This window comes from Natrix helvetica (genome assembly GCF_964273705.1).
Source record: "Natrix helvetica genome assembly, chromosome: 3".
NCBI classification, from domain to species: Eukaryota; Metazoa; Chordata; class Lepidosauria; order Squamata; family Natricidae; genus Natrix; species Natrix helvetica.
The window spans coordinates 153,969,723-153,993,753 of NC_138549.1; the positions used below are offsets into that span (position 1 = coordinate 153,969,723).

Sequence of the window (24,031 nt, forward strand, 5' to 3'; positions counted from 1 at the left end):
GTATCTTCTAAATCACAATTTAGACTGAAATATTAAGATCTGTATTTGTGCTTTATTAATTATTAATTATTTATTAATTATTATTTTAAATTTTTAATCAAAAGTTTAGCTACACTAAGCAGGAATGTAATTGTTTTAATTTTAGCTTGATACAGTGTGTAAACCTGGTCAACGTGGTTTGTAAAACAGCCAATTGTGTTTAATAAACAAAAGTTTATGATTTAGGCAGATGTATATGATTATTTATCACTATGAAGAATCCATCCAAATTAAGGTTGAAAGTCATGCTTAGGAAGAGCTGAATGCATCCATTATGTGCTAGTTTTTGAATTTGATAAAATTTAATACAATTAAAAAACCCGAGTATTGTTTCCAACTCTGGTAAAATCAGGAAGCTTGTAAGATGTTTTCTGTTATATGATTCTGATCTCAGAATACTGTAGACTGGAGGATAAAAACATCATGCGTTTGTGACTTGGATCACCTTGTTATCTGAAATTTATGCTTTGGCTTAAATCCTAATTGGGATGAATTTAGGTGACATAATAGTAATGCTCTACCTAGCGTGAGGCACTAAAAAAAGTTCTCTTTTTAAAGGAAGTATTGGGATAGACTGAAAGGTGAGAACTGAAATTTTGCAATTTTTTTAAAAAAAACTATTAAAAAATAATGCAGATAACAGTAAAGACAAGTGAATTCTTGGGGTAAGAACAGCTCCAAGGGCAGGTTTTACTATTATGAATATGCCATTGTAATAATGTTTCAATCCAATATACACCGCACAGCCTTTAATCATCAAAGCAAGCCCGGGGATGCATAGCTTATTTTCTTGCCGAATTAATTGTTATTTCTATTGCCAGAATTTGTAATAGCAATACTCATTGAGCTTAAATATTGCTTTCAAGCTTTAATTCTATTTTGACAGCTAATTTGGCTAGAGTGAATCTATTAACTTTTCAGTAGTTAAGGAAATCAAATGCAATTGGCATGTTGTATAAAAATATGTTTTAATAATTGAAGGCTCGTGCAATATATGACACATTTCATTTTCTTAAATTTACATAATATCACTAAAGGGCCAGGCAGTTTTTTAGTTTTATTGGAGGGATTATTATGAACTGTAGTAACACTTTATCTTACCTTTCAGTTTCTTCTAACATGGCAAACCCCAAAGAGAAAACACCCATGTGTCTTGTGAATGAGTTAGCCCGTTTCAACAAGATTCAGCCTGAATATAAGCTTTTGAGTGAGCAGGGTCCAGCTCACTCGAAGGTAAAATTGTTTGTATGATGGTCATGTATTTAGCAAAAGGAGATCTCTTAGACAAAGAGGCTTTATGTGTGTATGTGAAAGATACATACAGAAAGTTTACATATAATCTGTGGTATAGCTATATTAGTTTGAGATCCTAGGGCTGTGATGGCGAGCCTATGGCATACGGAGCCCTCTCTATGGCCACGTGAGCCGTCGCCCAGCGCAGCTCCACTGCGCATGCGTGCGCACCTCCTACTTTATTTTGTGCTTTTCTTTTGAGTCAGTTTTTAATTCCTAGTAACTGTTTGGATGTCCCTGCAGTTTTCTTGGAAAAAATTTTTGGAAGTAGTTTGCCTGTTTTCTAGAATGATGAAAAGTGACAGGCCTAAGGTCTCCACGTTTTTAGCCTGATGCCTTAACCGCTATGCCAAACTAGCTTTAATGTTCCTTGTGTAGTTACTGATTTATAGTGTTTTACATTTTCACTGTAACTTTATACAGCTTATCAACAAAAAAACATTTATAGTACAATTAACTATAAATTTGTTACATGTTTCAGCCGATCTTTATGTTGTTTTCCACGGGTTTCTTTTATTTTGGTTATACACAGTAGTAGGAAATTATATAATCAAAATATCTACTGAATTATTGTAGCAAAGCACATGACGTTAAAGCTCTAACCCTAACATACTTTGAGATGTTAGTTACAAAATAGGTCCCAGATTATGCATGTATTTAATATTTTTTTTACCTTTTTTACCTTTCAAAAATTCTTGGAAAGATATATATCAAGACAGTTGGGGAAATGAAACCCATAGAAAAAAATAAGGCCTTAATTTATTAAAAAGTAGATGGAATTTGAAGCAGTTCAGTTTTGCTAAGTAACTTATACATATTCTATACAGCAATCCTAAGCTTTAGAGTTACATCATCACTGTGTTATAATAATGATATATGGATTTTACAACTTTTAGCCTTTATGTTTGAACACCATATACATATTGTGTATACATGATCAGGCAGAGAAAGTTAAAGCTTACTTTTCATTGCTAGGTGTTTACAGTGCAGCTGACTCTTGGGGACCAGCATTGGGAAGCTGAAGGAACTAGTATTAAGAAAGCTCAACATGCAGCTGCTGCCAAAGCTTTGGAAGGGACAAGATTTCCTAAACCTACAGCTCGCCCATCTCGCAATGAAGGAAAGAATCCAGGTACAGTATGAGCTGCTGTCATAAGAAAGGTAGACATTTCAGTGACATATAGAACTTGAGAATTTTTCCCTTTTGTTTTTAAAGTATAATCTTGTGCTATACTACCATGTTTTAAGAAAATAGACAGTATTCTGACCAATGTTTTTTTTTTCTTTTTTTCTTGGCATTTTAGTGTGACTTGGCTTAAAAGAAGTAAGAGAAGTAAATGTATATGATAAATTAAAGTGTGGTAACTGCTAGGTAGAACTGAACAAATATGTGAAAATGAATTGCTCATTTGACAGATGTAAATACTCAACTTTGAAATGATCACATTGATTTTTCATTTACAAATGTGAAATTTGGTTAACAAGAATTCCTCTATCCATTGATTTATTTAGCATTTCACTCCAGATCACATATATATTACCCAATATACCATGATGTGTTCTTTTACTAACTCAAAAATTACATCATTTATAGTGTGCTTTGCCTGTTGTTGTTGTAATGCCAAGTTTAGAAGATGGCTGCAGAATTCGTTTTTCATACATTGTCTTTGCGTTCCTTGAAATCACAAAGCAGTGTTTAAGAATATGAAGTAGCTGATCTTGAAAACTTAGGCTAAGAAACAAAGAGCTCTTTTTGGACTGTTGTGGGCTTTTCGGTTTCATGTTAAAGGAATTAAATTGTTGTTATTTTATCCTGCCTTTTTTTGTAAGTCAAACATATATAATGTCCTTGTCTTCTATTTTTCCCACAACAACATATACAAATAGATTTCACTAAACTACGGCACTGTTTAGCAACAGTTCAGTTACAGCAGCACTGAAAAAGCAACTTTATGAACACTTCTCACATTTATGGCTGTCGCAACATCTGTATGATCACGTGATTGACATTTAGCTGCTTTGCAATCAGCAAACATTTGCAACCAATGCAGCATCCCATGGTCCCATGATTATCGTCTGTGCACTCCACAGCTGGTTTTCCAACAAGCAGAGTTAATGTGACATGTGATGTAAACCCATTGTGTCAAGTGATGTTTTGTTTAACAAGTGTGTTACTTAACAACAGAGATGCTGTCTCAACTGTGGTCATTAAGCGAGGACCATCTTTATATTATATTAGGGCTGATTGTACAATTTTGGGATTGTGACCTTAGGATAAAATCGTTTTTTCCCCTCTGTTGTCCCTGCAGTGCAATTACATGTCCATTAAGGCCAATCTCTATCTTCAACTAACTCTGCCGTTGTCCGCTTCCATATCTGGCTCTTTTTCTCTTTTCCTGTTTTGCTTTAAACAGTTTTGGGGCTATAAAATAAGAACAATTATTGTTTGAAGTACCCAGGAGAATGTATTCTGGGTGCACTGAAAGTTTTGTGTGTAAGCCTACCTCCTGTTCATCCTTACTCTTAATTTTTTATCCTAAAATATTTCATATTGCTTGGTAACTATTGTTAATGTTTTGCTGTAGAGCTGCTGAATAGATGGGCTTTTTAATGATCTATTGGTAAAATGAGAACTTCAGCCTTGAACTCTTGCTTTTTTTGGTAATTCTATAATTCTTTCACAATAAAACATTGATATTTAGTCAGGGCAAAATAATCCAGTGAGCCTCTCAATGTGGGTTTTGAGATCTTAGTTGGCAACCAGAGAACTTCATTTATATGCTCTGTTCTTGCTGTCTCATTTATTCCCAGGTATCACTTTGAGATTTCAGAGATATGTACTAGATTGCAGCAAAAGTACATGCCTTAGAAAACACTAGTGTTCTTGGAAGAAACCTACTTATTACTCTTTAAGTTTATGTGGAATTCTGATTTGCAAACATTGTCATATTATGCATACAAGAAATGGTTGGCTATTATGCCAAAGCTGAGTGCGAGCTAAAGGGGCCTTGTGTTTATACTCAGTGAAGTGAAAAAAAAGCATTTGTGTTTAATCAAGCATAAATAATGCAAACCTTCTTAGTAGTGTATAACTTTCAATATCTGCTGTACTTTTTTCTCCTGCCCATGCAGTTCAAGACTTTCTATTTACATGCTTGTATTTGAATACTGTTTGCAAATATCAGGCAGCCTATGTGTTATATAGGAAGAATGTCTTCAGATAACATTTCCATTAACTCTTTTTAATTAAAACAAGTACCTTCCCTTAGCAAATTTACATTAAAACTTGCAATATAGTTACTATTCATCATTTTACATAGAAGTCTTGTTCTTCTCCCCCTACCCCAAAAGCCCGCTTAGGTTAAGTGTTCCCAGCATTGCATGAAACTAAAGAGCTTCACTTTTAACACTTGCTCTGTCTTTGTTTTAGATAGTGTAACCCCCACAGTGGAGCTGAATGCGCTTTGTATGAAACTGGGAAAGAAACCTATGTACAAGCCTATAGATGCTTACACAGAGATGAGGTCAACCTACAACTACAATATGAGAGGTGGTGCTTATCCCCCACGGTAGGTCATACCTCAGCACTTTTATATAATGAAATCCTGTGTTAGTCAAAACAGTTTTGCTTCTGAACAATTATATATATATAATTTGCCATCCATCTCATTTCAAAGTGACTACTGGTATGTTCCAATGGTCTCCACAGAAACAGCAAGTTTTATGCATGAATTAACTATATTCATACAAGGAAGTCACTGCTAGAGCATTGTAATTTACCTTCACAAATTAATGGTGCAATCTTTCCAAGCATAAATATAATAATAGGTGGATGATTCAGCTGACATAGATTTTTCCCCTCCTCTTTGAATAGGAAATGCAAAGAAGTAGTAGTAGCAGTAGTAGTAGTAGTAGTAGTAGTAATAATAATAATAATAATAATAATAATAATAATAATAACAACAACAACAATAATAATAACAACAACAACAACAACATCTTGCCAGTAGAGCAAAAAGGCAACAAAAGAAGGAGTAGGGGCACAAAAGATCAGCTCCTAATTGATAAAATGATATTAGAAAATTGTAAGAAAAGAAAAACGAACTTGAATATGGTCTGGATCGATTATAAAAAAGCATTTGACTCATTGCCACATAGTTGGATCATAAAATGCTTAGAAACAACTGGCATTAGTAAAAATATTACATCCTTCACTGAAAAAGCGATGAAACAATGGAGAACTGAGTTGGCAGTAGGGAATGAAAACTACGGAATGGTCAATATCAAGCGAGGAATTTTCCAGGGTGATTCACTTTCACCTCTTCTCTTCATCATCGCGATGATCCCACTATCAGTAATCTTAAAAAAAATGAAATTAGGCTACCAAACAGCCAAAGAAGCTGAAAAAATTTCACATTTATTATATATGGATGATTTGAAACTCTATGGAAAGTCAGAAATAGAAATCCAATCATTGACAAACACAGTCCGAGTATTCAGCACCGATATTTCAATGCAGTTTGGCATGGAAAAATGCGCCACTGTATCCATAAAAAGGGGCAAATTCACTACATGTGAGGGAATTGAAATGCCCAATGGCCAACTAATTAAATGCAACGAAAATGAAGCCTACAAATACTTAGGCATTTTGCAGTTGGATAACATCAAACATGGAGAAGTAAAAACTATTGTCAGGAGAGTACACCAACAGAGTTAGGAAAATTTTGAAATCTAAATTAAATGGTGGAAATACAATCAAGGCCATAAATACTTGGGCAATACCAGTTATAAGATACACAGCTGGTATAGTTAACTGGACACAAGCTGATTTGGACATTTTGGACCGAAAAACCAGGAAACTAATGACAATGCACTACAGTTTACATCCACGCGGTGACACTGATAGACTATACCTGCCCCGAAAATCAGGTGGCAGAGGATTATTACAAGTGAAGCAAATAGTTGAAGAAGAAAAAGATGCACTGGCTGATTATTTAAAAGAAAGTCAAGAACATCTATTAATCGAAGTAAAGAACAAAAATCTACTGAAGGCCCAACAGACGAAACAAGAATACAGAAAAGATGTGATAAAATCAAGAATGGAGAGTTGGCAGAACAAAGCATTACATGGTCAATTTCTGGAAAAAATAAAAGATAAAGTGGACAGTGAAAAAACTTGGTTATGGTTAACAACAGGTACATTAAAGAAAGAAACAGAATCACTAATCCTGGCTGCGCAAGAACAAGCTATCCGAACAAATGCCATTAAGGCCAAAATCGAAAAATCCTTTGATGATGCCAAATGCAGACTCTGCAAAGAAGTTGATGAAACTGTTGACCAGATACTCAGCTGCTGTAAAAAAATCGCGCAGACTGATTATAAATTGCGGCACAATTCAGTAGCACAAATGATCCACTGGAATTTGTGCAAAAATTATAATATTAAAACAACAACAAACTGGTGGGAACATAAGCCTGAAAAAGTTACCGAAAATCAGATGGTCAAGATCCTGTGGGATTTTCGTATACAAACAGACAAAATACTAGCGCATAACACACCAGACATCACACTGATTGAGAAAAGTAAGGTTACAATCATAGACATCGCAATACCAGGTGATAGCAGGGTCGAGGAGAAGGAACATGAAAAAGTCGCGAAATACCAGGACTTAAAAATTGAAATTCAACGATTATGGCACAAACCAGCAGCGGTAATTCCAGTGGTAATCGGCACACTGGGTGCTATTCCAAAAGCACTGGAATTACATTTAAAACAGTTAAAACTTGACAAAATCACCATCAGTCAAATGCAAAAAGCTGCACTGCTTGGATCTGCACGTATATTACGAAAATATGTTACAACGTCCTAGGCCCCTGGGTGGGGCCCGACTAGTAATCAATGCCAAATCTGGCGAAACAACTGGCCGCTGTGATACAATCGAATAATAATAATAATAATACTTGAAAGCACAAAAGAATTTAGCCAAGACATTGGTATGCAGTTTGGAATGGACAAATGTGCAACAATGGCAACCAAGGCAGGCAAGGTCCTAGAAGATGATGGAATACAACTTAAGACTGAAGAAATGATAAAGGAGGTAAAACCAGAAGAAGGCTACAAGTACTTGGGGATTTTAGAGGCCTCTGACTTAATGCATAATAAAGTCAAGTAATTAACCTCAGCCAAGTACATTCGACGAATTCGCAAGATATTAAAGTCCAAACTGAGTGGAGGAAACATCATAAAAGCCATAAATACCTGGGCTATACCTGTAATTCGATACTCTGCAGGAATAATTGACTGGACCCAGATGGAGTTGGACAATTTGGACAGAAAAACAAGGAAGCTTATGACAATGAATCATGCTTTGCACCCTAAAAGTGATGTTGACCGATTGTATTTACGAAGAGCAGAGGGTGGTCGAGGACTCCTACAAGTAAAGCAGACTGTGGAAGAAGAAAGACACAGCTTGAATGATTACATCCAGAAAAGTGAAGAACCAATGATTAAGGAAGCAAAATTTCACAAACTGACTACCTACAACGCCATGACCGCGTTGCTAAGATTATTCACTGGAAATTGTGCCAAAAGTTTGGATTTGAGTACAGCAAAAACCACTGGGATCATCAGGTTGAGAAGGTTTTAGAGAATGAGAAAGTCAAGATCTTGTGGGATTTCAGAATTCGGACTGACAGGCACTTGGCCTACAACAGACCTGACATAACAATAATTGAAAAGAAAAAAGTATGGTTCATTGACATTGCAATACCTGGTGATGCACGAATTGAAAATAAACAGCAAGAAAAAAATCACAAAATACCGGGACTTGCAAATTGAGGTTGAGAGACTGTGGAAAAAGAAATCATGTGTTGTACCAATTGTAATTGGAGCCCTTGGAGCAATACCTAAAGGGCTACCTCGCTATTTGAAAATTCTAAATTTACCTGACTTTAACATTCTGACTCTACAAAAAACCACCCTACTTGGAACAACTTATATCCTCCGACGTTACCTTAACAGTACCTAGGTGCTTGGTTAGGACTCAAGCTATTGAGCTACCAACCAGCCCCAAAGGCTGTGAATCTTACCAAAGATTAACCACATAATTAATAATAATAATAATAATAATAATAATAATAATAATAATAATAATAATAATAATAATAATAATAATAATAATAATAATAATAATAATAATAATAATAATAATGTCAGAGCCAAACTATATTAAGTTAACAGAATATAGGTGGAAAAATCTCCACTCTTTGTTATTTGTGAACAGTACTTAGTGGGCAAATCATGTGTTATATTGTTGAAAAGAGCCTCCTGCTTTGCAGTGTCCCTCTTTCCCCAGCATTGAAACCTGTCTCCTGTTGCCTGGGCCAATAGACTTGGTCTCTCAGTGAGAACTGCTTAACACACTTAAAATCCTAAGCGTTTTAAAAATCACCTGTCCATCTGTTTACCAATTCAGAATATTGTCTCTTGTCCCTGTTTATTCAGAGAAACTGTTTGGTATTTTCCACCGTGTACCAGAATAAATGCTCCAGCAAAATGCTAGGATTAAAAATGAATATTAAATAATTCAAATTAACAAGAGGGTGCTCGGCATTTATTAATAAGTTTAATGTTAGTAAGTTTACTTTAGTAAGTTTGATGTTTATAAAGCTATCCAGAGTTGCCTTGAAGCAAGATGGGCGGCAAACAAACAAATAAACAAGTAAACAAAGAAAGTGGATGCCCAGGCACTTTAACAGAATCATGTCTTCAATGCCTTTCAGAAGGCCAGCAGGGTTGAAGGCACTCTAACCTCTGGTGGGGATGATGTTCCAAAGAGTGGTTGTTGTGGTAGAAAAAGATCTCCTCCTGGGTCCTATCAGATGGCACTCTATGATAGATGGGACCTGTAACTGGGGAAAGGTGATCCCTCAGATGACCCACCCCCATTCCAAGCTTTATATGTTATTATAAGAAGCAAGTTGTCAACCAGTGAATTGAACCCAGAAGCAATCTGGCAACTAATGCAGTTTACAGAGCATGTTACCCTAAATTCAACTGAGTCATGGGCAAGCCATTAGTTGCCCACTTTTGTGGATGAAACAGGTTTTGTGCAAATGAATTCACACATGTCTTACTGCTAGATTGGCCTTTCTCTAGCGTTGTTAGCTACATTACAGTCATGAATATTAGGTGGGATGGTCTTAGTATGATTACTACCCATAGGTTTTATAAGTGCTTCTTTTTTATCATAATATGAGCTCTGGAGCCAGGCAGTACAGGTTTTTTCAGATTATAATTTCAGAAGTAGATTTTTCCTTCATTGTGAGGATGGCTTGAAGGAGAATGTGGGGACAACAGATCTTTTCAACACATCCTCTCTTTACTATAGAAAACAAACATACAACCTAAATTCAATATTGCATGCAAGTTTTGAAAAAAGAATTATATGGATGTCACCCATGTTTTTGGGAAATCAGATGGGGAATGTATTAAAGTCATGAAGAAAATGTTTGGGCTGGGTTCATGATGTTTTTGTTTGTGTTACTGGATTTATATAGAGACAATTCTGTAATTATACAGTGTTGAACTAAAAATCTTCCAAAGGGTCAACTCTTAAGAGTTCCCTTGTCCAAATTGGCTGGGAATTCTATGAGCTGCCATTCTTTTATGTTTCTGAAGTGAACCAGTTTGGCTAATCTGAAAAACAGTGTGTGCTGTAGTCTGTCATTCAAACATGGAAGGGCCAACCATGGTGTATTTGGTTCAGTATTGGCTTTTATTGTCAGCTCTTAAACTTTGCTTCCTGGCAGAGTAACTTCATGTGGACTGGAAATCTGAAATGTAAAATCTTTCTGTTTTTAGGTACTTCTATCCATTTCCTGTAGCACCATGGCTGTATCAAGTAGAGCTTTCTATAGGGGGACAGCAGTTTCATGGGAAAGGTAGAACACGACAGGCTGCTAAGCATGATGCAGCTGCTAAAGCACTGAAAATCCTGCAAAACGAGCCCCTGCCTGAGAAACCAGAGGTAGTATGTCTGGAGCATTATCCAAGTCCATTCAAAGCTTTTGATTATGCTTTGAAGTTCATTGAAAATAACAGTGTTGTTCTGTTTAAATTTGTGCAATCGCTGTGGCATTGATATTTGAAGACTTATATGCACTTTATTTTGGGGACATTTATCCTGTTCCTGTGGTGGCTTTCCCAGTTGAGTTATTGTGAATCCATCATGTACTTCTAGCTAATCAAAAATAAATGCTGTTGCAGCATCTGAGAGATATGTAAGCTGATTTCAGGATAATCAACATGTTAACAAGTAGAAATTGTTTTATTATAGGCACAATAAACAAAACTGTAATTTTGTTTGCTTAAAATATCTTTAGGCTGTATGTTAGGGCTCGGTGGTCTTCCAAGGCAGCTTAAAAGATAACAGTAGTACATTCAGTATGGATGTGTAATCCATTCTAGTATGTGGCTAGTCAAGGAGAGTAATCTTGAGAATTGATTATAAATTGGCAGGATAGGAAACACTGCTGGCTTAGCATGAATCTGTTTTTCAGTATTCATAGGCTTTTCCATTGCCCAGTGTTGAAACATTTTCTCTCTGTTTCTTGTAGCTTAGGCCTGAATTTACATACTGTGTTAAGTTACATTTGTTAATTGTTTATTCAAAAAAATTGCAGTTTGATGAGTTCACTCAATAAAATCATGTTTTGTCTATGAACTGCTGTGGCTAGCATGTAATGCACTTTACCAAAACTGAACAACATTGAAGCCAGTACCTTACCAATTATCCTAATCAGTCGGTAACTAAATTACATTGATGGCAAAAAAAAGGTGAATTCTGTAATTCTATTTCATGCAATGCTGGTCAAAAGTTATTAATAAGGTTGCCTCTTTTTTAATTGTCTGATATGAATCCTTCTGTAATTATCAACACTTAAGCTGCACCACAAAATTCCATTATTTACTTGAGTTCTATATTTTAGTTTACAGGGGGAAAATGTAATCTGTTTGCAGCAGAACTGAATTATTGGTACTATCCACATGCATTTGTGAAAGGCGATTGATGTATAATTGTTTAATTTGGTGTACTTTTAGAAGCTGCCTGTTTAGCCTAGTACTAGTGTTTAGAGAGACATTAGTCTTTTTGCAGCATATTAAAACATATTGTGGCACCTTGAAGTTTAACAACGTTATTACATTAGTTTTGTGTATAACAGTACACTTCATCAGATGCATGAGTGCCTTTCCTATATGAAAAGTATTGTGCACTTCATGGCCTGCGATCTCTAGAAACTTGCTTTTGTTAAGCTAAGGTACCACAGGACTTCTTACTTTAGTTAGTAATGTGCTAGTTAATAGCAGTTCTACAGGTTCTTTGGTAGGGTGCTTGTCTAACATTGCTATCAAACTCCTCTAAACTCAAAGATCAAAATCTGCGAACTTGTCACTTCTGTATTCAAAGCATCCTCTGTATGAAAAGCTATGCGTATAAAGACACTTTCTAAATAGCATCAATCCTACTTGTTTCTTCTTTGTCTACCCACTTCATTATTGCCTTGTAGCAGTATAATTCTAAAGAATTGCTGTTTTCTTCGGCTTTCTTGATGATCCCCTTCATCCTGTATGAGGCTATTTTGCATGAAACTAATTTGAAAGAGAGGAGGTTGTGCTTGTGATGTGTACCATTGCATGGCATAGCAATATTGTTTTGCTGCTGTAAGTGAAAGAGCATGTGTAACATATAGCTGCTTGCTATGAGTTACCTGAACAATGTGTTCAGGCTTCTGTGTTTGTATGATTTAAATTAGGCTTAAAGTCCTTTTATGTATGAGCAGAAGCTTGCTTGATTTGATTTTAAGTGGACACCATAAAAATAGCTGATATAAATACAACTATTACCTTTGTCTGATAACCTGACTTTATCTCATGATCTCCTTTATTAAGAATTGCTTGAACAAATAATTATTGTCCCAAGCATCTTATTTGCCAGTATTATTGAAATATATACAAATATGCATGGATTTGCTTAAATGCCAAGTGATTAACTTGCAGTGGAAAATTTGTTCAGGAATTGAGAATAAGGAGAGTTCTGTCAAAGAAAATTCCTAGTTTTTAAAATGAAATATAGGAGGCTTTATCTTTCTTGCCTATTTCTAATGCTTTCAGAGGGCAAAATCATTCTAACATAAAAACTAGAACAAGGAGGAAAGCACATTTCCATCAAAACTGACACAGCAAGTTTCTATATATAAACAAAGTCCCACACTCATGTACCCTAGTTGGGTAATGAAACATCTGCAAACATCTGAGCTCAGAGAGCACCAAGAATTCCACAGTTCAACTGTAAGGTAGTCAACCGCATGGGAAAATTAGGTATTGATTTGAACTACCCATTTTTTAGAATTACTTTTGTGATTATATTTTCAAATATGATGTCACTCATTGGACTATATTAATGAGATTTATTGTTGCTGGCTTGGACATTTAAAGCTTGCACATTTAAAGTTAGGATGACATACAGTAAGTTTTTTACTTGCTTTAAAAAATCTTTTAAATCTCTCTGAAACTTGGAAAAGGAGTAAAAAAAATGGAAGCCATGTCCTAAATAAGCTAGTTTAGCCCCATGCTGATGAAAGAAATCTGTTAAGCTACTAATAAAGGAAAGTCTTGTAAATTAATTTGTTCACTGCTTGTACTATTTGAAAAAGTCTTCCTGAAGTTTACCAAACATTCCCTTGTTGAATTTTAAACCTCTTGGTCCAAGTCCTTTCCTCTGCTGGAAAAACATAAATTAGTTCCATTTTGTGTAATTGAAGATTGAAGATGGTTATCAGTTCAAATTCTTGAGATGTATGCAGAATTATTATCTGCCTTTAATTCTGCCAGATTTTCAACATGTTTAATTGTAAACTTGTTGCCAAGTATGAAAACTTGAAAACTACATTGGGCTCAAATTTCAGCATTCTAGGAACCTGTTTTCCCCCCCTTATATTTTTAAAATAAGAGTGCATGTTGGGTATCATCCTTCTAATGTGGGTGAAATGAGGACCCAGATTGTTGGGGAAAATAGGCTGACCTTGTGAACTGCTCAGAGAGAGTTGCAAAGCACTATAAAGTCTATATAAGTCTAAATGCTATTGCTATAGCATGGATAGTAATTCCAAAAATGAAGTATACCCTAAATAGGATATGCGGAGTAATTGAATCTTTTGCATAATTTTTTTCCTTAATATACAATCAGCTAAAATTAAAAAAATACTTGGCATTTTTCCAGGTTTCAGAAATTGCATTGATTTTGCCCCAAATAGGATTAGTTTTAATATTTTAAGTATAGAATAAACAGTTGGAAAAGTTTCTCAATTGCAGTAAAGGAAAGGAGTTTATGCCTTGCCTATTATAATAATGTGTTCCTTTCTACATGCTTTAAATGCCCATACTGCTGTTAGTTTATAATATAATAGTAGGTTAAAGGCAAAGGACTAATGTTAGAACAATCCAGCTTCAGAGCTCCCCTTGGGCACACAGCAATAATTGTATGGCTCCTCAGAAAGTAGCTGAGAAAGGGTAAAATGTTTAGAAAAAAATCTTATTGGTCTTTGTTTACATAATACATGCTGAATTGTATTGTGCAACAATACAAATACAAGCAATACCTGCTGAAACTCTAAAGTTTCTTGCTATTTTTTTTACATGCTTAGCGCAAACTGTTGCATGTATACATCAAATATCCTTTCCTTGTATGTATTCCTGCATCTTTCAGAATATTCACAGATTTTTCAGACAATAACTTTTGGGCACTTCACTTGCATGTTAGGTAGTCATAGTGAGACATCCCTGAGCCTTCAATTTAATTTGCCTTTAAAGACATGCTTAACATTCCTATACTAACCCTCTACTGTGTGTAGTAGTCTTGTTGTTAGTGAGCTAGTATGACAGCTGTGCCTCTTCAATGTAATTGTTCTTCTCTTAGATAAATGGGAGAGAACCAGATGATGAAAATCTCAATAAATCTGAAATAAGCCAAGTGTTTGAGATTGCACTTAAAAGGAACTTGCCTGTGAATTTTGAGGTAGGTTTAGTTAATTGCTCTAAAAGCGGTTTTATTTTAGCATATTGAAGGCAGTAAAACATTTGACAGGGATAACACATTTGGGTCAGATCTGACTGACCTTTAAAACTGTATTAGCGTATGTTTCTTTCCTGGGTCCAATAGTTAAATTGTTTTCCCTCTTAATAGATTACAAGTATGAAAATTAAAAGAAATAACATGCTGGCAGCAGCTAAATTATTTCATAAAGAACAGAATAGAATGAAAGATGCCACAAGTATCCTGTTCTAATACTTCACTGATAAAGTTCATTAAATTATAGAATATACAAATATATTAGCTCGAATTTAAAATTTAAAGATGAGCGGAGGATAATTTTCACTTGCATGTGGAATTCCTGATTTTTGCTGCAATCCCTAAACCAGGTGTGTCAAACTCACGTCACGGCGGTGTGACATGACGTATGGGACTTTTTCCCCCTTCGCTAAAGTGGGCGTGGCCAACGCGTGACGCATCCTGCCCGTAGGCCGGGAGTTTGACAGCCCTGCCTTAGAGTGTATCCCATGTTATTCCAGAAGGGTCTCCAACTTCTTAGGAATAGCTGAGGAGGGACTGCAGTGTGAATGGGAGGGAGTGTCAAAGTGTGAAAAGGGAAAGTCAGAAATTCTTTCGGCAAAGGGATGTCTATGAATGATTGCTGAATCTATTGGCTGTGTTGACACATATTGCCCAAAAGCAGTTCACTGTACTGTGGATCAACCACAACAGGCATTAAAGAAACCACAATTTGAATTTCTATTTCTGGCAGTGGAGATAGTAGAGAAAAAAAGATGGGAGGCTTTGACTCATTTTGATTTCAGGCACATCAGTAAACTATGCTTTAGTGTGATGTCCAAATGCTGCCATTGGGTTCGATACTTCTTGAACATTAGAATTTAAAGATCACAACTGTTGGATGATATTGACATGACAGTTTCTAAAAGGTCACATATATTCACGTTTAAGAATGCACAGTACTATATTTCTGATATTGTTTGCATGAAATATAAAAGTATAAAAGAGTATTCAAATGTACCTCTTAGCAATAGCATATGATTCTTCATTGTGAATTAATATAAGGATATTGGTTTAATGCTAGTATGAATGCATGCCCAAGTGTAGTTTTATTTTATTTTTTAAAAAAACCAAAACCTTAAAATTTTGTGCTGGTCAAAATATTTACATCATAAGCAACTAAATTTATTACAATGACAATAAGATAGCAAAAACCATGCAGTTAAATATGTAGATATGCATCTGTGTTTAGGCTTTCAATCTGGAGGGATGCTATAATAAACAGGGACGTTTTGAAAATACAATTATGTCTTAGTCCTGTTTATCAAGAATGCTGATTGATTGCCCCTTAATACTTCCCCCACAAATTTCAGTTTAGCTCATGTGAATAAAATTTGTTACAACCGTTGTACTTTACCATTTTTAATAAGTGTTTATCACGCTTTCACTCAGTTTTTACCTCTGAAACAGGTGACCCGGGAGAGCGGTCCCCCACATATGAAGAGCTTTGTAACAAAGGTATCTGTGGGCGAGTTCATGGGTGAAGGTGAAGGAAAGAGCAAGAAGATTTCAAAAAAGAATGCAGCTATTGCAGTCCTAGAGGAGTTGAAAAAGCTGCCTCCCCTTCCTACAGTTGAGAAAATGAAGCCACGAATCAAAAAGAAAACAAAAACAATAGTCAAGGTAAGAGAAAACTACAACTACCCAAGGACATTTCAGAGGTGAAGCAAAGGAATCTTGGCTTACATTATTGAATGTTGTGACTCTCAGTTCCTGTTGTCATTGTATGACTCCTATAACATTTGTATTGCTATATGTGCTTGCTGCCCTCTGTAAGCCAAATTTTCTAACTCTGTTTCAATGAAGACTTGCTAAGTAGGCATTTCTTGTCTTTGTTTGGCCTGTATGTTTAGCTTTACGCAGAAGTCAGTCAATAACGTGAAGTGCTAAGTATACTTGCTTGGCGCTTTCACATTATCCAGCTGTCTATAAAATAAAAAAATAAAAAGTGCACTCCTGATCCTTAAGAGTGTGTAATGTGATTGCACTGTGTTACAATTTTTCTTGACAGCTGTTAGCTGATGTCAGCTTTTTCTGTCCAAATTGCAGACGAGTCCTGAATACGGCCAAGGTATGAATCCTATTAGCCGACTGGCTCAAATACAACAAGCAAAGAAAGAGAAAGAGCCAGAGTATATGCTCATCACAGAGCGTGGCTTGCCAAGGCGTCGGGAGTTCGTTATGCAGGTTTGAACAGTTTGGCACTTTTTTTGTGTGTGTGTGCATAAATTAATTCTAACAAATTCATTTACTGAATTCATAAATGCTGTTGAATATTAATATTTAGTTCACTTTTCTGTGTTAATATCCAGCTGACCAGGTCTGGGCTCAGAATTAGGGAAAGTCAAGTCTGGTTAATATTCCAGTAGAGAATACTTAATTAACTTACCTACTTGGTATCTGTACTTATAGGAATAGTATAGAACAGTATAGAGATTTTAAGAATCTAGACTTACTTGTAGCATTGCAAGAAATTTCTAAGGGAGATCATGACATGGATTTGTCTGTGTTATTTGTCCTGCGGCAAGTATAATAAATGAGATGAAGGCAGTGAGTGGACTAATTTATCTTTCCATTTGACATGGCTCTTCCGTCAGATTATATTTACATGAATATGTTGCTAATGATCATCTATGCTTCTGTTTTTTATAAAAAGATACAAGAGCCGGTTGGCATGTGGTTAAGAAGCTGAAGTAACTTGAGGTCTAGTTCTGCCTTAAGCCAATTGAGGAACTTTGGGCCATTCTCTTTCAGACCTAGAAAGAAACTTCTTCTGTGCCAAGACTAATTCAAAAGTGCAAAACCAAAACAAAATGGAAAAAAAAAACCCTTTGTTTTTTTCTGTAATTCTAGGTGAAAGTTGGCATGCACACAGCTGAAGGAATGGGAACGAATAAGAAAGTAGCCAAACGCAATGCAGCTGAAAACATGCTGGAGCTCTTAGGATTTAAAGTCCCCCAACCACAGCCCCCCAAACCAGCCCTAAAGACAGAAGAAAAGGTAAGACAAGATAGATTGATATTGCTATTTATGAAGTAATACCTATATTTAATGAACACTCAACTCCAGTTAACTATAGGTGCTTTCCCCCCCAAAAAAATCAGACCAATACGAAAGAAAGAATAAATGTCTCTTTGTTTGTCTGTCAATCTATCTATCTATCTTGAAACAATGTTTTTGCAGAAGAAGATTGAAATTACAGCTTTCATAGGTATTCACAATAGAGGGAAAGCAAATGCAAAATGACCAGGCTGAGTTGTAAAGGCATATTAAAATAAGACAGGAAATTTGTTATTATGACTTAGTCTCATCTTTTGCATTCAGGTTAATATAATAATAAATCTGAATATATTTTCTATTAGACGCCAGTAAAAAAGCCAGGTGATGGAAGAAAAGTAACTTTTTTTGAACCTGGGTGTGAAGAAACATCTAGTAGTAAGTGACTTTAATTTTGCTTTACTTCTATAATAATTATATTAAGTGGATTAACTTAAATGATTAAAATCAAGAAATAGACTTATAGTAAATTGTTCATATAAAACAGTTTAAAGAAAAATATAAATACATTATATAAATGCTATAAATTTGAGAACATGAACCTAAGAGGATAGATATAAATTTTATTGTTTTGAAAAAGAAGATAAGTACATAGGTTATTAAGTAGATGCTTATGATTGGATGAAGATACATTAGAATTACTTGTATGTGTTTGTATATAGTTTGTCATACTATTTGCTCTGCAACAATTAATAAAAAGATAATTTCAAATATAAGCAGGTGACTGGCAGCAGTGGAAGATAAATGTTCTCAATGACATAAATGCAGAGATCAGATGGTTAAGTAGGTATTAATCAGAAACAGACAGTCTCTCAAACAAATATTTTTGATGGTTTTCCAGTGAATGATTCAGTCTCAAACTACAATGCATATGCACAAGCTATAAAATTAGTCCCTCCCCCCCAAGTGGGTCATAGAGCATGATACATTACATTCAGGTTCATTTTAAATCGGGTTGTTTTTTTGAAGAATATACTGAATTAATAGGGAATACATCATAAATTTAAAAATTAAATTCTGTCCATTCTGATTAAAAAATGAAGAATTGACAGACCACTTGCATTGTATGCTGAAAATGCATTTTCCTTAATTTTGTAAGCTTCTTCTAGTCTTTTGAGAAGACCAGCATTGAAAATCATTCAAAATGATATTAGCCCTGAACTATTCACTCTTGTTTTGAGAAAAATGGATTTGATTTGCAACATCTTTTTAGACTTTATATTCAATGATTTGCCAATTTGCAGGTAAGCAAATTTGCCTTTTAAATCTCCACTCTTGTATTCTGTTTCTTTATTAGGTAATAAAGAGGATGAGTTTAGGATGCCTTATCTCAGCCATCAGCAGCTTCCTGCTGGCATTCTTCCCATGGTCCCTGAAGTTGCACAGGCTGTAGGAGTCAATCAAGGACATCACACCAAAGAGTTCAGTAGAGCAGCCCCCAATCCTGCCAAGGCTACAGTGACAGCCATGATTGCAAGAGAGTTGTTATATGGTGGCACTTCTCCTACTGCTGAAACCATTATTAAAAACAGTTCCTTGGGCCATGTTCCCCATGGGCCTCTCACGAGACCCTCTGAACAATTGGATTACCTTTCTGGTGTTCAGGGAATCCAGGTAAACTAAAAGTGGATTATTTCAATGCGTCTCATGTAGGGTTGGGCTTGGTAGTTGAACAACTCACTCTGCAACAAACTGTTTTGGAAGAGGGTTTAGGTCAGCCTCTCTTTGTGAAAGTTTTTCTGCGTAATCTCGGCCTACAGCATAGATGACTGTGGGGGCTATTCCTGTGCTACTTTACCTTATTATGTTTTATTTTCCTAACTTTCTTCTATCTCTTAGCTACTCATTTTTCAGCATTGCAGTTGATGAGCCTCCATCCGTATTCGGATTATTGTAGCAAGTTCTTTCATAAAACTTTTCCAAGGACACTTGTTAGTTGAGAGATTCTTGATTTTTTTCTATTTACCGTATTTTTCGGAGTATAAGATGCACCTCCCCCCCCCCTTTGGCCTCTGCCTCCCAGCAATTTACCTCCCTGCAGCAAATGGGGAAAATGGTGCTTGCGGAAGCAATAGGCACTTAAACTGTAACTTGCTGTTTACTCCACGAGGCTAATTGCTGGGAGGCAGAAGCAGATTTTTTTTCTTGTGCTAATCAGGCTGTTTGCAGTTTGCTGCAAGAAGGTAAGTCAATAACTATAAATGCCTATAGAATGTTCAAATTATTAGACTTGTTTTTTAAAGACTGCTTTATAATTGTTCTAGACAGCTTAACAAAATGAAGAAGCTTTTTAAAATAAATGCTTGATCTGAAGATACCCAGTGGTATTTTATCTTCTTTTAAATAGCAGAGAATAACTATACTTCCAGAAAGCACATCAATTTTAACAGCATCTGTACAAGTATAATCTGAAATGTAACACTACAAACAGTATATATTGTCTGTACTTTTTGCTTTTAGTTGGAAGGCAAATTGCTGAGAGGCAGAAACAGATTTTTTTCCCCCTTGTTTTCCTCCCTAAAAGCTAGGTGCACCTTATACTTCGGAGCGTCTTATACTCCGAAAAATACGGTATAGCTTGAATTAGTTTGACTTCTGTCTATTTACCCAATCAGCTCTTGCTAATCTTGAGACCATTGCAGGGAAAGGTTTCACTCTTAGGGTGCTCCTAATGTGGTACAAACTTTTAGTAGAAAGATAGATTGTAAAACTCACATTTTTACCCACTTCATAACAGCCTGTGGATTGGGTCCTTATTAACATCACTACCAGTTATTTGAGATTCTTAGCTGTAAGAGGGGCTGGCAGTCAAGCACCATGGGTGCTATAAAACTCATACAATTTCCATATTGTCCTATTGAGGTTTAAAAAATTTTAAATGCATTTTTACATGGACCAAACCTGTTGAGGTAGCTCAATTTTGACTGGGCTTTTTGCATGAGAAGTCACCAATTTTTAAAATTGTGTGCAGTGCTTCTTGTTTCTATGAGTACTGATTATTTAGCTATCATAACACATGTCTCCTCCTGCAATGTCTTACTAGTTATTAATTAAACATCTCCCCTCCCACTTTTTTGCACTGTATTTGGATATGAGTTTTTGTTTAAAAGAAAACCCTGCAGTTATTTTTCAGTACGACAGGACTTAAAAATGCCTGAATTTCTTGAATTTCTACTGGTTAAAGTGTTGGGACACTCATCACAGAAAAAAAGATTAGGGACACAATTGAAAATAATCATTTTTTCCTTTGTAAGGTGGAGTACAAAGATTTCCCCAAAAACAACAAGAATGAATTTGTATCTCTTATAAATTGTTCCTCTCAGCCACCACTGATCAGCCATGGAATTGGAAAAGATGTTGAATCTTGCCATGATATGGTAAGGGTACCTCCCTTTTTCACATTTTGATAGAAAAGAACAGTTGACACCTACATTTATTTATCCTGCAGAGAAATGTTAGTATTGGACAGTTTAAACTAGAATATATTTGTCCACCAGAATGTACTTTCCTAACTTTCAGTGGGAAAACTGAAGGATGTGCTAATTCTGTATCACCAGAGCAACTATTTTTATTTGCATTCCCAGCAAATCCAGTGTCATTGTCTAAAAAATTCTAATCAAATATGGTAATAGTTGCTCTTCTTATACAACTAATTTTAATGGCCCACTTTCCCTATTCCAGGCTGCATTAAACATCTTAAAGTTGCTGTCTGAGTTGGACCAACAAAGTACAGAGATGCCAAGAACAGGAAATGGACCAATGTCTGTGTGAGTGAAAATATTTCCCATAACCCTGCAAAATCTGGGCTGCTGATTTTTATTTACTATTTTGCAAAAGTTTTATATAAATATTTGCCTTAGTGTATTTATGTGAAAAGTCACAAATGATGGTGGTTGGATATGGGGAATGTGTATCTGTTTAACGTTATAGTTTTAATATAGTTTGATATGTTTTAACTTTGATTGGAAGCTGCCCTGAGTTAGTTGGAAGATGGGCCGGCTATTTAAATATTTTAAATAAATAAATCTATGTCCCAAATTGTACATCAGCATTGTTTATTTATTTAAGCAATTGACATGGCTACCCATCTCATTGAACACAGCATACAAGCCACCAGTGAAAACAGTGTCACTGCTGTGATCATCTTACTTTGGATTACAGCAAAATATTCTGCCATTCATTTTTCTCTGAAGGTTTTGCTCACGTCATTTAGCTACCCCTTTTGGATGAAGTAAATTATATTGCTTCATTGGAGTAGGTTTTGCTTATCGGATGTTACTTAATTGTATTGTTGGCAGTGCACTTAAAGCAAATGGACAAACCCATAGCAGTAATTTGCTGTCTGAGAGAAAAGGTGGGTCTTATCATGAACTTTTGAAGAACTGAATCTTCCATCATTCAAAACATGGCTCTCTTCTAAAAAAAGGTTTTTTTTTTCCTCTCCAGATGCGTGAAGCAAGAAATGGAAAGTGACCCTCTCCTCAAACCGGCTAGCTCAAACACTTTGGGACAAACACTGGACACCACTGCCTAAACAGGCTTGACTGGACCCAAACCTGAAAGCACCAGAGAAAATCAAATGCTTCCTAATAATGTAACCTAACTGTTTTAGAGCTCTACAGTTGTTACAACCCACTGTAGTGTCTAAATCATAACCGTTGCTTTTCAAACAGTGATAAAATTTTTAGTTTCATTGCATTGTTTTGAATGACACTATAAATTTTTCATTTAAAAGTTTCTTAATTGTACCTAGTACTATAGCACAGTTTAGAAACTTGATTGTCTGACACACTTATCTATGAACTAACTTGGGAAGATCATATCCATGTATGTGTTAAATTTTTTTTTTAATGAAATTGTAAAAAAATGTTCACTGGAAAAGGTGTGCCTACCATTTGATTATCAAAAAGTCAGTAAGGTGAACCTCGCCCTAAAACTCAAGACAGTTGAAGAAATAATTATACATTTTAGAATTTTAAACTTTATTTGATCACTTTGATTTCTAGAATATTTTTGATGGGTAGGGAATAGGGAGGGAAACCTGAATGCAACAGAAGCTTCAATGGTCGCTAATCTTTGTTTTTTAAAAAAATGTGTGTGTGTGTCTATATATAAAGGCACACCAACTCAGTACAGTACAGGATATGATCTCAATGTAGTGCATATAAAGCTGCAGATTGATTTTCCTGAGTGCTTTATACTGTTTAATTACATCTCCATGTAGGGCTGAAAAAAATTACCTATGTTTATATATAAACTGTGTTGCTTTTGATGTTGTGTTTATTGCCCACAGCAATGTGGGCAATAAAGTTTTTGCATATGGTCCAGGTAAAGCACGATAGCATTGCAAGTTAAGTACTGCTTCAGTTCATTGTTTACGCTGGAATTTTTTCTCCCCATGGAATGTAAGTAAAACGTAGTGTTTGTCCAATAAATGGTAAATACTAAAAAAGAGGAGAAATTGTTTTTTATTTAACATCGATTTTTGTAGAACTTTCTTTTTTAACTGCAGCAGGTTTTGAATGATGTAATATAATGAGTGAAAATTTAAGACTAATACATTCATAACTGGTTGTGAAGTAATTAAACAATTTACTCAAAATTATATATATCTTTGTAAATGCTCAGCATGGCTTATACACACACACACTACACACATACTTTCATAAAAATAAATTCTAACTCTTAAAGAGGTAAACAGCAATCTCCTTCTAAAATATGAGCCGAGTGGAAACCCAGAGATTGTTGCTTCCTTGGGGTCATCTTAGGCTAGGGGTACACAACTTTGGGGATGGGCAAGAAGCAGTATGCCAAACAGTGGCTAAAGCCAGGACAAAAACTAAGTTACATGTTTTGTTAAAATTAAATATAATTAATAAGGTGACTTCATTCTGCCCACTGAAACTGGAATTGTGCAATATTCCCTGAAGAAAACAACAACCCTTTAGGCCTTTATCTAGACAAGTCCTTCCTGTTCAGACCACTTGCCCCTTCCAAATGAAGTCCCTTGTCTTCAATCAAATTTTAGGTTAAAATTTTGCAACAACTGGCCTAGCTGGAAACTGACTAACTGCAATAACCATGTAATCTGTTGCACCTAAATAGAGTTACAGTAAAGTAAGAGAAGCCCTACCATAAACCATACTAACAACAGCACATTCCCCTTGGAGTATTAAATAGTTCATATAGAGATCAGTGGGAGCAATCCAAATTAAGTACGATAAGTTGGTGTATCCTTGTTCAGTGCCATCCTTTTATTCACAGAGATAGTTGAAAGACTAGATACCACATTCGCAATTACTTTGCTTTTCTCAAACCCTTTCCAAGCAAAATGGATGCAATGGTTGAATGAGGTTAGGGGTTCCCAACCAGGGGGTGTGAAAACTTGGGTTTAGATGTTTCAAAATTATAGTATGCATACATGATTTTATGTATATAATTATTTACTTTTGTAAGGGGTGCAAGAATATATC

General features: G+C 35.5%; 1 protein-coding gene across 6 annotated transcripts in view; it reads left to right on the forward strand.

Moving 5' to 3' along the window:
- The window catches only part of STAU1 (staufen double-stranded RNA binding protein 1), a 37,442-nt gene extending 14,423 nt beyond the window's left edge, over window positions 1-23,019 (forward strand). For 2 of the 6 annotated variants that reach the window (XM_081946201.1, XM_081946200.1), the window contains exons 4-16: window positions 1,148-1,272; window positions 2,308-2,464; window positions 4,763-4,901; window positions 10,196-10,361; window positions 14,310-14,408; window positions 15,894-16,124; window positions 16,551-16,688; window positions 17,355-17,501; window positions 17,864-17,936; window positions 18,856-19,172; window positions 20,813-20,935; window positions 21,240-21,325; window positions 22,005-23,019. In XM_081946201.1, coding sequence (XP_081802327.1) covers window positions 1,148-1,272; window positions 2,308-2,464; window positions 4,763-4,901; window positions 10,196-10,361; window positions 14,310-14,408; window positions 15,894-16,124; window positions 16,551-16,688; window positions 17,355-17,501; window positions 17,864-17,936; window positions 18,856-19,172; window positions 20,813-20,935; window positions 21,240-21,325; window positions 22,005-22,092 — 1,889 coding nt within the window. In that variant the 3' untranslated portion in view covers window positions 22,093-23,019. Of the gene's footprint in view, window positions 1-1,147; window positions 1,273-2,307; window positions 2,465-4,762; window positions 4,902-10,195; window positions 10,362-14,309; window positions 14,409-15,893; window positions 16,125-16,550; window positions 16,689-17,354; window positions 17,502-17,863; window positions 17,937-18,855; window positions 19,173-20,812; window positions 20,936-21,239; window positions 21,326-21,856; window positions 21,913-22,004 lie in introns of all 6 variants that reach the window. The other 4 variants (XM_081946203.1, XM_081946202.1, XM_081946204.1 and 1 more) reach the window with 4 other exon arrangements.
- The last annotated feature ends 1,012 nt before the right edge of the window (window positions 23,020-24,031 follow it).